Source organism: Hemicordylus capensis, chromosome 3 (genome assembly GCF_027244095.1).
Source record: "Hemicordylus capensis ecotype Gifberg chromosome 3, rHemCap1.1.pri, whole genome shotgun sequence".
Classification (NCBI taxonomy): domain Eukaryota; kingdom Metazoa; phylum Chordata; class Lepidosauria; order Squamata; family Cordylidae; genus Hemicordylus; species Hemicordylus capensis.
This window is the reverse complement of record NC_069659.1, coordinates 299,548,356-299,564,317: the sequence shown is the minus strand read 5'-3', so window position 1 is coordinate 299,564,317 and position 15,962 is coordinate 299,548,356. Positions and strand designations below refer to the sequence as shown.

Here is a 15,962-nt window from a genome sequence, read left to right as displayed (position 1 = left end):
CACCACTACTGTAATAGCCGCTCCAGAGACCCCAGAAGCGCTCCCTACTCCCTCACCTGTACCAGAGCCTTGACACATAGCTGTAATTAGCCAGGCAGTAACAAAGAGCAAAAGGAGTCCCATCCACCCCCATCACAGTATCTCCAGTGACTGTTGCTGGTGTCTATCTGATGTTTCTTTTTAGATTGTGAGCGCTTGGGGGACAGAGAACCATCTTATTTATTTATATTTCTCTGTGTAAACCACCCTGAGCCATTTTTGGAAGGGCAGTATAGATACTGAATGAATGAATGAATGAATGAATACAGAAAGGACCTCCCACAGAAAGCTCTCCCCAAGACTGGCTATAAATGTCTCTGACCCCACCCATAGGCTGTCAAAAATACAAGAGTAACAAACATAACCCACCCTCCACCACACACCTAAGACCTCCACCAAAGACCAGCCCCCTTTGGTGGGCAATTTCAACAGCCACTTGCAGGGAGCCTGCCAGCTGCCATGCCAACAGCTGTACCAGACAGCCTACTTGTCTCCCTCTTATCAGCCGAAGAGCCAGCCACGCCTCTCATGGTCTCCCTCTAGCAGATGTTACACATCAGAAGACAGCAGCAGAGCAGAGAGAAAACTGTAGCAAAATTCTCTCCCAGCCAGAGATAGGAACATAGGAAGCTGCCATATACTGAGTCAGACCATTGGTCTATCTAGCTCAGTATTGTCTTCACAGACTGGCAGCGGCTTCTCCAAGGTTGCAGGCAGGAATCTCTCTCAGCCCCATCTTGGAGAAGCCAGGGAGGGAACTTTAAACCTTCTGCGCTTCCCAGAGCAGCTTCATCCCCTGAGGGGAATATCTCACAGTGCTCACACATCAAGTTTCCCATTCATATGCAACCAGGGCAGACCCTGCTTAGCTATGAGGACAAGTCATGCTTGCTACCACAAGACCAGCTCTCCTCTCCTCTGGAAAAGGCCAGATGACAAAAAGCCCAGCTTCAACCCCTCCACTCTCCTGCCTTGATTTCAAGCATAAGGCTTTTAAATTTAAAAATAGGGATGTGCAAAACGTTTCGGGCACAGAATGATCTGTGCCCGAAACGACCAATTTCGGGTGATTTGGAGCCGAACCGAATCACCCATGATGAGACCCGATAATTTTCGGACCCGAAAAGAATCACCCCTGTTTCGGGTCTGAATTTTTCAGGTGTTTCGGGTCTCCTTTTTGTGCCCTAGAAAAGTGCCAACCTTTTCTTCTTCCCCCTCCTTTTTCAGTTTGACGTCTCTTTGAATTTCCCGCCTTTTTGCCTCCATTGATTTCAATGCAGAAATTGCTTTCCTTTTACTTTAATTGAAAAGGTCCTGGGGCCAAAAGGGTGGGGTGGGGTGGGGTGGTAATGCCTAATGGGTGGAGGTTACCACCCCAATTGCAGAGGGATTGGGCAAAGGGCTGATTTTTGGTGAATTTCTGAAGTTTTAGTGTCTTTGGGGCAGATAGGGGGCATAACGTCGGACCCGAACCGAAACACCCCTGTTCTGTTCTGTGCCTGAATTTTGCTCACCTGAAGCACCCCCAATTCAGTTTGGATTCGGATTTACCCGAATCCGAATCGATTTGGGTAAGAAAAATGGGTTCTGGGGCCAAAAGAGTGGGGTGGGGTGGTAGTGCCCAATGGGTGGAGGCTACCACCCAAATTTCAGGGGGATTGGGCAAAGGGCTGATTTTTGGTGATTTTTTGAAGTTTTAGTGTCTTTGGGGCAGATCGGGGTAGAACGTGGGATCTGGGCCAGAAGAATGGGGTGGTGTGGTAGTGCCTAATGGGTGGAGGCTACCACCCCAATTGCAGAGTGATTGGGCAGAGGGCTGATTTTTGGTGAATTTCTGAAGTTTACATGTCTTTAAGGTTCTCCGGCATTAAGTAGAATGGAGGGTGTATTGCTTCACGTCGGGGGGAAAGGGGTGGCCTAGAGCGGTGTGGGGTTGGTGGTAGTGCTGGGTAGGGACAAGGAAGCTACCTGCCCCAAAGACACTAAAACTTCAAAAAATCACCAAAAATCAGCCCTTTGCCCAATCCCCCTGAAATTTGGGTGGTAGCCTCCACCCATAGGGCACTACCACCCCACCCTACTCTTTTGGCCCCAGGGCCCGTTTTTCGTACCCAAATTGATTCAGATTCGGGTAAATCCGAATCCAAACTGAATCGGGGGTGCTTCGGGTGAGCAAAATTCAGGCACAGAACAGAACAGGGGTGTTTCGGTTCGGGTCCCAACTGAAACACCGAAAATACCGAATTGCACACCCCATTTAAAACCTTATCCAAGGTTCACAATTAACCAGGCCTTAGGTTTTGACATCAAATCTTCTGTGTCAGTTAAGTGGAAAGTAACTGGCTGCTTCTAACAGACAACCAATATGCAATTCCTGCTTTTAAAACATGTATCCCTTACAGTGTTCCCTGTAACAGGGATTCCCAGATGTTGTTGGCTGCAACTCCCATAATCCCCAGCCAAAGGCCATTGCAGCTGGGGATGCTGGGAGCTGTAGTCAACAACATCTGGGAATCCCTGTTAGAGGGAACACAGATCCCTTACAAAGATAAAACATTTGAAGACTGAAGAGTACATACTACGAGCACAACAGTATAAGTTGAGTTTCAACTTGCAGAGAGGAGGATTTATATCGCTGACACTCACCTTGTGGTTATCTTCCCTCTCACAGGCAATATGAAGAGGTGTCCTCCCACCTTCCTCTGGGATAATAGTACATTCTGTGTAGTAGCCTTTGGGTGGTCCGGGTTCATTAAAAAGTTTAATTATAGATACTGCTTCAGTAAGCTCATTCTGTGGATAGAAATGGAGAAAGGCTGTCACAGACACAGAAGGCCACAAGCACCTCAAGGAACCACACCATCTGTTCCCTGAAAATGAAGCAGGAATTACTCTTCCTAAGCTATCTTTCAGGAGCATTTGTTTCCTGTTGTGAGGATTTTACAGCTTCCCTCAGCAATTTAGATTGCTTACCGATTCTGAAAGCATAGTACCAAATGCTTCCTATTGTTCAGGACTCCATGGGTTCCTTGAATCTGCTGTACAGCGCATGTGAACATAGGGCGTTGTCTTCTACTGAGTCAGACTACTGGCTCATCAAACACAGTGCTGCCTACTCTGACTGACATGGTTCTCCAGGGTCTTGGCCTGAGGTCCTCCTCAGCCCTGCTACCTGGGATTCTTTTAACTCAGAAGTAGATGGTCAGACCACTTGTTGCCTGTCCAAGCCAGAAAACCAATCAAGAAAGAGTACATAGAAACTTACAGTCACAGTACATATAGTTTAAGAGGAGTTCGATCCTGTTTTGGGATCCTACTTTAAGGGTGAATGATGGTTTGTACAAACCATATAGTTTGCTGTATTCAGACACAATTGCAAACTACAGCTTGCTGAGAACAATGGGGGAAAGATAGGAATCACGGTGTGCGAAGAGTGCACAAGTTCCCAGATCCTCCAGGCTAGTTCGTGTGGTGCCAAACTATGATTTCATGTTGGGTCATTATCATTGTAACCCCATTTTAATGACATTTCTAGGCAATATGCAAGGATGAGTTGAACAGCTGAGCCTTTTCTCGCGATCAGTGAGAAAGGGCTTGAGGGCCTTGGAAAAAATCTTACCTCCGTGCAGACGATCCTTGCTCGTCGGGCAGCACAGAGGGTCGGGAGCCAGGAGACGTCGCTGGGAACTCCCATAATGCACAGCGTGAGCAAGCAGTTCATTATGGGGATTCCCACCCACCCCATGCCAGCTGGGAGCTCCGCAGACAATCACAAAAACAAGCTTAAGGGAGCACCTGCTCCCTTAACTGTTTTTTGAAGGTGGGCTTTGGAAGCAAGTCTGTTGCCGTGCTGCCGCTGGAGCCACGCAGCTCCCAGCAGTTCTCATGCGCAGGCAAAACCAGGCTGAGCTTCCTCACAGTGTTACTGTGCAATTATTTGCACACTGTTTTGAAGGAAACGTAGAACATAGGAAAATAGGAAGCTGCCTTCTACTGAGTCAGACCATTGGTCCATCTGGCTCAATATTGCCTACATTGACTAGTAACAGCTCTCCAAGATTTCAGACAGAAGTTTCTCCCAGCCCTACCTGGAGATTGAACCTGGGACCTTCTACAAATGAAGCTGATGCTTTATCAATGAGCTATGGACCCATCAAGTGAATTCCTTCCTCAAGTCCTCTTCTGCAGAGATTGCAGTGTTACAAGCTCGACAAACATACCTTCATGTCAACTTTGTCTAGCTTATATATATCATCCTCATCTTCTGCCTTTACATCAGCATCTGCAGCTGAATGAAGTAGTAATTCTGTTATTTCAATCCCTTCTTGGCTAGGAAGGGCAGCGGCAATATGAAGAGGAGCTATGCCTTGAAACTGAAATAGAAATGCTATATTTACCTACTATCCATCACAAATCACATATACTGCTGTATGCTCCTAGTATAGTATAACATGGCAATGAACCATTCCACCTTTAAATGAAGTAAATGTAGCCTTTCAGGTAAGCCCAAGGCTTAATTTTAAAAGACACCTAATTCCCAGATAGCATAATTATCTAAGGCATGCATCCTGAGAAGCTAGAAGCTTTTATTAACTGTTGTCAGAAATGCAAACAACTAATGCTGGATGGACTGGTTAGACATCTACACTGCACAGTCTAAAACCGGTCTGTGGAGAAAAAGATCTCTTTTCCTTAGAATCTGTAGCACAGCAGCACATCCTCACTTCTAGTCTGACCTTTTCTTTGGAAATATGCCCCGCTATATTTCAAACGGTGAAGAGCTTCATAACATACCCATATAATCATCATAGCACCCATGGTCCAAGATCAGCATTGGATACAGAGAATTTGGTCCAGCACAATATGTTCACACAATGCCAACTGAAACTACCCAGTTCCTATTAATTTCCTCTACTCACATGAATTAAATTCTTCTGGAATCTCTGTGACCTAGCATGAGGGTTTGGAGATGTGAACATATAAAGAGCCCCGATGGATCAGATCAATGCTTCACAGGCCACAAAGCAAGGCATAAAGCCAATAGCCCTCTGGCATAATTGCCCTCCAGCGACTGGCATCAAGTGACATATTGCCTCTGTACATAAGGATTCAATTTAGCTATCATGCCTATTCCCCCTAATAGATCTAATCTTCATAAAATGTGTCTAATCCCCTTTTAAAGTAATCTAAGTCAGCAGCCATTATTACACTTTGTGGCAATCAATTCAATAAAATTAATTATGCATTGTGACATTTCATAAGTGGTTGTAACTAAGATAGTTACAACCAGTAAAAATATTTTTCTTCCACACTGATAACACCTAAAAGAAAAGCAGACTAAGAAATTTGGGACATTAATCCCCATACTAGGATATACACAATGGCCGACTTCCCATGCTGAGTAACACAGGCAATTCTCAACTTTCCATGCTGCTGAGGGCATCTAAAACAATGCCCACAGTGTCACACAAGGGCGCTTAAAATTGTGCAATTGCACTTGTTCAATGATACTTTCATTGGGAATAACAGAAGTACTGCTGCACAACCACAACTGTACGATTTTAAGTATTAACACAAGAGTGTTGTTGCTCAATGCTGTGAGCTTTGTTTTAGACGCCCACAGCACCGCAGACTGTTGAGAATTGCTTGTGTTACTCTGCAAGGGATGTCTGCCAAGGACTGTTGTGCTTCAGCAGTCTCATGAAATAGGATGGGCTGATGCTATTCAACTGGTTACAACTACCATCAGAAATTTGGTGAACATAGGTACTGCCTGGCAAGAAGTGAACAAGTACAGTGTACCTTTTAAAAGTCATTTCATCCACCACAAAACCAGTAAATGTGCAGCCATAACCAATTACAATGGTCCGACAACAGACAACACAGCAACCAGTGTATGCTTCATTTCCTTATCAACACTGAACAACAGAAACCACTTTGAGAGTAGTCACAGTAGGGTATATCTTAGGGCTTAGAAAATAAAACTAGAGAAATGAAGTAGACTTTAATTGTCCTATTTTTTAAAAATAGAAATATTAATGCTTAGATTCAACTTTGGGCCAGAGAGTAAGTGTATTTTTAAAGACCTAAGTTTACAAAAAACTATTCTAATGTGCCAGTTCAAAAGTTTTATTAAAATAATCCCTTTGAAATCTCAAAACTGGTAGTCAATATCTCATTGGATCAGGCCTACAGAATTTGTGACCCACCAAGTCAAATGCAGCTGACCAGGGGCTCTGTTAACCTCCTGTTTTGCTTCCTGCTTTGGATTGCAAACACAGATGGTTATCAAACAGCTGGCAGTCTATCATATTTTATTTATTTATTTATTACATTTTTCTGCCACCCCATCCAAAGGCTCTGGGCAGTGCACAACAAGTAAAAAACAAAAACAAACACAATTTAAAACAAACTACTTAAAACAACATTGAAACAAATTTAAAACAGTTCAGAACTATTTAAAACTAATTAAAAATATTCAAGAACAATTTATATGACAGATGGGCTGCATTTCGGTTGATAGGTCACAAGTTGTGCAGTCCTGCACTAGATATTCGAATGCACACAATAGCATTAATGTCATAGGTTTTGTTAAGAAATTTAAAGGATTTGTATTCATGTTTATCACATACAAACAAGTTATCCTCACTCTGCTTGGAAGCCGTATGTCAGTTCTTGCTCCAGCTTCTAAAAGTAGTTGAACTGCTTTCACATCTGCAGACTTAACAGCAAAGAAGAGGATGTACATAGGGATATAGCACATATTGGGATCTGCACCTCTTCTAAGGAGCAGCTTGATTGTAACCAGTCTCTTTTGGTGCCTAAAACCAGGAGAAAACAGAGCTCCATCAATTTAAAACAAAAAACAAAACACCAATGTTTAAAAGGTCAACGAATCTAATTCCAAACCTGAAGGATAATAGTTCGACTAGATAGTAATTCTGGGAGTGGGGATGATTTCACCCATGTATGACACAATATTTTGTCTTTCTACTAATGTGGACTAGTTTTTATGCCTAATACTAAGAAAGTGTAGCTCATATTTGCAACTCTACAGTAATACAGGAGCTAGGAAAAAAATCCGGACAAACACTCTGTGCAAAAACTGGAAAAGGATCACACAAAGTAGCAGTGAGCACCAGGGAACCATTTTCTGAATATGATTACAAAAAAGGAAGACCTGAAATTCTGAGTGATGGCTGAAGTCACTTCAGGAGGCTATCACAACTTAGCCCAGTGCTGTAGTGGCTGTTCTGCACGTCACACACAAAAAGATGCAATAATACCATTACTCGTCTAGTATGTTGTCTCATCCAGCCTTCTATCACTTTAAGCTTCTCTTGCAATAACAATAAAACTGCTTTGCATTTGGCTACAGCATTTTAAATGCTAAGCAGCTGGCATAGCATAACTGCCTACTCTGCACAGACACCCACCCACACCGTCTGGGCTTTTTCCCCCAACTGGAAAATCAATATTTGTTTTGGCTAGTCTATCTTAATAAAAGTTGTGCATGCCCAAAGTATTATTTTTAATAAATTCCAAATTAGCAAGCTGCCTGCAGACTAACACTGCTCTCATATTAGCCTATATTGCCTGCACTCAACAATTTGCCCCTAGCAACACCCCCCTTTCCCTATGCCCCTGAAAATAAGTACTGAAGACTTATTTCCTGGATCCCCAGGAAAATACACTGGGGGCAACAGAGGGAAGGGGGGACTCCAGAAAAAAACAGTGAATGTGGGAAATGTTGTAGCAGGAAAACAGCACTAATATGGATCTGCCCAGTAGCTGGACCAATAAAAAATTTGCAGTCTCATCTGGACATACTCATTAGCTGCCCTAGTGATTATGGAGTTACTCACTCACTTCAGTGAATTGAAAGGAAGACCAAATGATCATGTTTTCCCTGTGAAATGTTGCAGTTCTGCCCTCCCGCAATTGGGGCCCGCTCTTTCCTACCACCTCTGGATCTTTTTGAATGTTATCCTTGCTGCACAGGATCAGCACAATTATCAGCTCAGGGTCAGCTTTTCTGTTATCAGCTCCTGCATCGCAATGGTAATATTCAAAATGACCACAAGGGTAATGTTTAAACTGACTAAGAGTCCTACATGTGGTTTCCTCCCACAGAATTGACATCTGGTGGGCCACTGTGTGAATGCTGGACTAGATGGGCCATGGGCCTGATCCAGCAGGGCTGTTCTTATGTTCTTAGGACACACCCCCTGTGGCACCTGAAAGCAGGCACATGCCTCCATCCTCAGCCACTGCTCAGCAGCTGTCAAGCAGAGCACTCCATCACCCACTGCTGCAGGCTACACTGCCCCATTCCAGCTTCCGACTGCTTTTAGAGATACCATGTGAGGTGCTTCAACCTTCCTTGAGGGAAACTCTTCTGGAAGCCCTACCCAACTGGGACTACTCCAATAATAGTAACGACATGTTGGCTGCAGGTTCTTCCATGTTCTTCTGCAATCACTTACTCTATTATTGATACTGCCATTCTTCTCACTGTGCCATCATGCTGAACTATCTCACCTTCCAAGGAGTAGGGTATTTTCAACATGTGGTAGCTGAGAGCAGCTGCACCACACCGCTTGGCTTGTGTCGAAACACTAATCTTATAGTTGTAAATACCACAGTTTGTCTCACAGCTGCTTTCAGTCTTCTTTTCTCCAGTATTGTCCATGTCCTCTTGTGACTTAGCCTCAGTATCCATGCCAGATTCTGTCTTTTCAGCAGAGTCCGACAATACTGCAGGTGATGCACGAGGAGTACTTGAACACATTTTGTTTTCTACATTGTCTGAAGAAGGTTCTACGTTGTCAGATGCCTCCGACAGCATAAGTGGTATAGATACTCCAGATATTTCTTCGGGCATTTCTGCTGCCTATGTAAAGAAAAGACACAGAACATGACTTTAAAAAAGAAAAGAAAAAAAAGGATCACTGTGTCCTGATAAGAAGAGCCGATACAAGAGTTCAATTCCCAGCATCTCTAGGGCTGGGAAAGATTCTGTCTGAAAGCCTGAAGAGCTGCTACCTGTCAACATAAGCCATGCCGAATTGTTGTGAGAAGTGAGAACGGTGGGTGTGTCAAGCAGGGCCATCTTTAGAACCGTGCTGTAGCTATTACACTCCCAAGAAAGGCTCACTGGGTGTGCATCCCTAGATGGCAATGCCTTGGTAAATAATAGGACCCATATTCTTTTACCCCTGTATTTTACTGAGGAGTTTTGCTAGTCTTTTGGTAACACACTTACGTACTTTCCTGCTTATTATAATAGTTTGTTGCATGTTATATATATTGTATGTTTTTATTGTCAATAACTTTGGGCATAGTTTCATGGGAAAACATTAACAGTTTTTTGTTTTTTTTAAGTAACCAAAATTAGAAATTTGTTAATGACTATATTGGCATTAGCCCAAATTACTGTGGGGATACCTGCAGACTTTATTTTGTATTATCAGAATTTCTGATGAACATGCTTTTCATACAAAGTGAGCTGTGAACTATGAGCTATCTCTCCTTTTTTCAAGTTACCCCAGCAGTTTTATATAGTTAAATGCCTCTTTATAATTAGTTGCCATTTTTACTGTACTTTTTCTGGGGAGGGAGACAATTATCTTACCAGATCCTAAGCATACTTAATTACATCTGATGTGATTTGTAAACACATGAGGAATGGTGATAATTTATGGGCATTTGTTGTTCTTGTGCACAGCCTGTATGCACAAAGCGTTGGGAGAAGACCTGGTCTTGTGGTAGCAAGTATTAATTGTACCCTCTGCCAAGCAGGATCCACCCTGGTTTGCATTTGAATGAGAGACTATATGTGTGAGAGCACTGAAAGATATTCCCCTTAGGGAATGGGGCCGCTCTGGGAAGAGCACCTGCATGCTTGCATGCAGAAGGTTCCAAGTTCACTCCCTGGCATCTCCAGACAGAGCTAAGAGAAACTCCAGCCTGTAACCAGGAGTCTCCACAATCTGTAACCACAATCCAGGCAGGATTGTGTGAAAGCTGCTGCCTGTCTGTGTAGACAATACAGAGCTAGATGGACCAATGGTCTGACAATATATGGCAGCTTCCTTTATTCCTAGCCCTCTGTTATATCTGTTCTAATTTTAATGTGTACACTATATACCAATAGTACCTGGTTGTCATACAAGCCAGCAAAACTTTAACTAGACTGCTTTACTTAATGTTATACAATACAAATTCTGTCGCCAATTATACCGCTAATACCACTTAGGATAAACAGTTACATGTAAGGGACAACGATATTCAGATTCCATAGCCCACAACTGCTACTACCCGATTCTAAAATGAAATTAAACAGCTTTGCTCCTATGCATGCTATAAATAAAAGGGGACCAATGTATGTTTTAATAAAAGTTAATGTTTTGTTATTCTCTATTAAAATAATTACTGAATTCAAAAAAACAGGTTGCTTACCTGTAACTTATGATCTGGAAGGGATCCGTTGTATTCATAATATTGGGTTCTGCGCCTGTGCAGTGACCTCACGGACCGATTAGCTAGCTCCTCGCTCCGCCCCTAACTGCCCTGCACGAGATTGTGTTCTCCTCATCCCTGGCAGTTGGGGCGTGTCTCTTTCAGTTTCTGGAGGACCGACAGTTGTTGTTGTTGTTGTTGTTTTCCCCAATCTTGTCCTGCTCAGAACTTGTGGGGAGGTTCGGGCGGGTCTTATGAATACAACGGATCCCTTCCAGATCGTAAGTTACAGGTAAGCAACCTGTTTATCTGGATAGTGATCCGTTGCATTCATAATACTGGGTGATTAGCCAGCCACAACCTTGGTGGTGGGCAGTTTCTATGGCAGGACCCTTTTCAGTACGCTTCGCCCAAACTCTCCTTCCCTTGATTGGCGTAGGTCCACAGCGTAATGCCGAATGAAGGGCTGGCTTGACGCCCAAGTTGCTGTTCTGCATATATCCTTCATCGATACACTGGCCAAGTCCGCAGCCGAAGAGGCATAGGCTCTCGTAGCGTGCGCCGTGATAGTCCCCGGTGGCACCTTGCCTTGAGCAGTATAGGCCAGTTTAACTGCCTGCACGATCCACTGTGCCAATCTCTGTTGCGAGACAGGCTTCCCTTTAGAGGTACCCGTGTACAAGACAAACAGCTTTTTAGTACGTCGAATAGGCCTTGTGGCATCCAAGTGGTATAAGAGAGCTCTACGCACATCCAGAGTATGCATCTCCTTTTCTAGGCTTGATTCTGGGTTTTGGAAAAATGTCGGAAGAACTATATCTGCATTAATGTGGAAATCGGAAGTTACCTTGGGGCGGAACCTTGGATCCAGACGAAGAGAGACCTTATGCGGATAAATCTGCATGTAAGGCTGGTCCATCCTGAGGGCAGCCAATTCCCTCACCCTCCGCGCCGTCGTGATCGCTATTAAGAAGGCCGTCTTAATGGTATGGAGACGCAAGGAGGCTGCAGCCATGGGTTCAAACGGAGGCTGAGTCATCGCCTGCAGCAGCAAGGTCAAATCCCATTGTTGTCATGGGCTCCAAATTGGAGGGTATAAATTATTCAAGCCCCTTGAGGAACTTCTTGCATTCTGGGTGGGAAAATACCGTAGATCTGTCCCATCCCCTATGCTCTGAAGAGATCGCAGATAAGTGTACCTTCAAGGAGGTATTTGCCAAGCCCGACATTTTAAGGATTGTCATATACAGCAATAGTTGAGTTACAGACGCCCTCCTTGGGACGAAGCCATGCTCCTTAGCGTAGAGTCTAAAACGCCTCCACTTCCTGTTATAGTTGTGGCGTGTTGACTTCTTTCTATTATTTAGTAATATCTTCTTTAGTAACCTATGCGCCACGCTGTGAGCCGAAGAGTCTCTACTTGGGGATGACTTATCGCCCCTGAGTCCTGTGACAACAAGTTCGGCTGATTGGGGAATCTGTGGTACACCCTGTTCGACATACGCAGCACCGTTGAGAACCATTGTTGCCTGGGCCACCATGGCGTTATCAAAATGGCCCTCGTGTTGTCTCTGAGCAACTGTGCCACCACCCTTGATATTAGTGGTTGTGGTGGAAACAGGTAAAATAGACCCTTTGTCCACCTGTATTGAAAAGCGTCCCCTCGAGAGCCCGTGCTGACACCTGCACAAGAGCAATATGTTTGACACTTTGCGTTTGCAGCCGTCGCAAACAGATCCACAGTCGGCCACCCCCATTTGTTGAACAGTGCCGACAGATAGCTCATATCCATCTCCCACTCGTGATGCTGACTGAACACCAGGGATCTGCTCAGTCCACCTGCTCGAATATTGTCCACTCCTTTTATGTGTATTGCCATCAGAACTATGTTTCGAGCCACACACCAGTTCCAGATGTCTTGACTCAGCACACACAGCGACCGAGAGACTGTACCTCCCTGCTTGTTCAGGTACGCCATCGCGGTGGTATTGTCTAGGTGGATCTGCACAACCTTCCCGTGCAGTAGTGATTGAAAAGCCTTCAGGGCTAAAAACACAGCAAGGAGTTCTAGGTAGTTTATGTGTCTTTTCGCTTGTTGATTTGTCCACTGCCCTTGTATCTGATGATGTAGACAATGCGCTCCCCAACCCTGCAGGGAGGCATCCGTTGTAACACTGCATGTCGGTGTGAGCGGCTGGTAAGGCACACCTGACAGCAAATTGTTCGGAATCATCCACCATTCCAAGGACCTTAGCACCGCACACGGGAGTGTAATCCACTTGTTTTGGCTGTCGCGATTTGGGCGGAAGTGTTCCAAAAACCAAGTCTGTAGCGGTCGCATATGCAGCCGCGTGTTGCAAACTGTCGCATTGCATGACGCCATGAGTCCTAGGAGTCTCTGAACCGATACTGCTCTCTGCCCGGGTTGTTGCAGAAAAAGGCATATAAGCTCCCTGATCTGACCGAACGGCAAAACCTGATACTGGTACGCTGTATCTCCTACAGTGAATTGCAGGTATTTGCGATTTCCTTCGCGAATGACTATCTGAAAATAGGCATCCTTCAGGTCCAGAGTGACGGCCCACTCCTCTTGCACCAGTAGGTGTAAAATGCCCTGCAGTGTTATCATCCTGAATTTTCTCGTTTCCACATACAAATTTAGCTGCCTCAAGTCCATTATCGCTCTTATCCCCCCATTCTTCTTGGGGATTTGGAAATAACGGGAATAGAATCCCTGCATTCTGTCCACCCACCTCACCGGCACAATTGCTTGCTTTTCCAACAACACCTGTACTTCCTCCATCAGCACCTGGTTTGGCCTGGTATAGGTTATTCCTTGAAAAGGTGGCAAAGTTTTGAACTCTATCGCATAGCCACACCTTATGATTTTCAATACCCATTGATCTGATGTTATATTGCCCCACGCTTGAGCGTGACTGGCCAGCTTGATGGTAGTGCTGACCTGCACAAGACCGTTGTTGTGGGTCCTGGGTACTTGAACTTGTAGTGTTGTTGGTAGCATAGGAGGTGGATGGACCATCCCATCAAAGAGACTGTTTTTGTTTGTCCTTGCCTTGTTTCTGTCCTCTTTGGCGCTGGGCATAGGGCTTATTTTGTTGATAAAGCTTATACTGCTGCTTATAGTCCCTTCTATCCTGTCTATACCTTGAGCGGCCTTGCTGATGCCCATAAGTGCGGTTCTTTGACATCTGACCACCCACAGCTGCCATGAACGTCTTGGTGGTGAACTTCGTCTGTTTCCATGACTGCATAGCAGCATCAGTTGTCTCGGCAAAGAGCCCTTTGCCATCAAAAGGTAAGTGCTCTACTTTATCGCGCATGTCTTGTTGCAAATTTGTCGAACGTAGCCACGCATGGCGCCGCAAGGTTATAGCAGTGGTCATTGCACGGGACTCTGTCTCAGCAGCATGCTTAAACGTGCTCAGTAGATGCTGCGTAATCACCGTTGCTTTCTCATATGTCTTTTAAAAATTATCCTGAAACTCCTCCGGCAACATCGTCGCCGAATCTTGGAACAGTGTGTCCCAAATGTGGTGTCCATATCTTGTCAAACAAGCCGAGTAATTTGCAATCTTGATTGCCAAACTAGACGTTGCATAGACCTTTTGGCCCAGGACATCAAGCTTTCTGCCCTCTTTATCACTGGGCGTCGAATGCCGTGCCCCTCCTTTTGAAGAGGTGCACTATGACCAATGAATTTGGCTCCGGGTGTTTCACAAGGTAGCCACTGTCAGTCTCCTGCACTCGATATAGGCCTCAAGTTTACGTGAGGTAGCTGTCGATGTTTGCAGGACCTCCCATGCAGTTTGTGCTGCTTTTGTTATCGCCGGTAGCATGGGCAAAGATACTGGGTGAGACACCTTGGCACGTGCCATCATATTGTATACAGGGTCCTTTAGATTCAGTTTCGGTTGATTCAATTCAAGGCCCAAAGCCTCCGCCATTTCACGAATCTGAATATGGTATGCCTTTAATTCCTCCGAGGGCAACACCGAAGTATGTGGGGCTACGTCAGATGGTAGTTCTGGTTCTAATGGTTCCTCCGGGATGGAAGGGTCATCCTCATCAGTTTCCGTTGTGTCTGAAGAATCAGCATCCCCAGAATCTGGCATCCCCAAAGGACAAACCAGCACCTTAGGTGGCTGTCTAGCTGGAGGAGCAGATGCAGTTACCGGTGTGCTGGCGGGCAAAGTCTCAACAGGAGGCACCAGTGCAGGCCGGGTCGCCACAGCTCCCGATTGTTGCTGCGCTTTCCATATTTTGTACTCAGCGTAGTCCACTGGATAAATCACCGGTGGGGCATGTGTGAACCCGCACAAGTGGCCAGATTGTGATGCGGAAGATGGTGGGCATACGAAAATCGGAGATGGTCCAGTCACAGTTGCCCGATCCATCATTGGTGGTTTCTGCGTATGCACTGGACTAGTCGCTGCCGAAACACGTTGTACTGGTCGCAACACAGCCGGTAAATGCAGTGGCACACGCTGTGGTGACCCCGACGGAGTTCTCGGTACCGGTAGTACCAATGGTGTATTCGGTACCGACAGAATTCTGACTCCCCGATCTGGAAAACCATGAAACGTAGACTCAGTTGGCATTGTATCAGTCGATTCTAAAAGGGCCAGCAAGTCCCTTCTCACTCCAGATCCCGCTGCTATCTCCCTCTCTGCGGCATCCTCTCCGAAATCCAGGTAGTCCTCTGTCCTGTACTCCTGTCTTGGAGTCACGGCTGGAGAGACCAGCAGGGTCTGTGCCGGGGTGAGCTCCATCGCACCCCGTCGCTGCTGAAGGGGTCTTGAGCCCATCGGCTCCACATTTCCCGGCTTCAAAGTATCCCTTGACATCGAAGCCGGCATCAAAGTATCTCTTGACATCGAAGCCGATACCGTTGCGGCCCTCGATCCTGAGCATGGTAATGCTAATGACATGTCCTGTGTTCTCGTCACCGATCTTGCCAGTGTGGCTGCCACCGACATCGATGTGCCCTGTGATGGGGAATTCATAGCCGACACCAAGTCTCGCATCTATGCCGAAAACATCGGCGAATTCAGCTGCGGTTGTGTGACTGTCTGCATTGATATCGACATCGACCCAGTCGGTGCTGGTAAACCCTGGCTCCCTCTTGATACCGAGATGCACGGTGTCGAAGCAGCCGACTCTGCAGAGTCCCAGTCTTCACAATCCGACCGGAGCGGCAACGGAGATGGAGTATGGCTATGGACTCGAGTCTTTTTCGTCCTTTTCTGAGGGGGCGAAGTCCCCTGCTCCTCCTCCGTTGATGATTTGTTTTTGTGCCACTTATGCCGGTGACGCTTCTTTTTAGCGTCCGCCGGTTGTTTAAACTCCGTAGTGACAGTGGCTTTCGACTGCCTACTGGCAGAGTCCACCATGGGAGTGCTCTCTTTCGACATCGTGAGTGTGCTCGCCTTCGACATCACGGT

At 45.7% G+C, this 15,962-nt stretch overlaps 1 protein-coding gene across 2 annotated transcripts in view; it reads right to left on the bottom strand.

Moving 5' to 3' along the window:
* ANKMY1 (ankyrin repeat and MYND domain containing 1) overlaps nucleotides 1–15,962 on the bottom strand; it is a 73,142-nt gene that overhangs the window by 37,229 nt on the left and 19,951 nt on the right. For both annotated transcript variants that reach the window (XM_053305189.1, XM_053305190.1), the window contains exons 7-10: nucleotides 8,526–8,932; nucleotides 6,689–6,860; nucleotides 4,260–4,412; nucleotides 2,686–2,832 (exon numbers count right to left, since the gene is read on the bottom strand). In XM_053305189.1, the coding sequence (XP_053161164.1) occupies nucleotides 2,686–2,832; nucleotides 4,260–4,412; nucleotides 6,689–6,860; nucleotides 8,526–8,932 (879 nt within the window). The remainder of the gene's footprint in view (nucleotides 1–2,685; nucleotides 2,833–4,259; nucleotides 4,413–6,688; nucleotides 6,861–8,525; nucleotides 8,933–15,962) is intronic.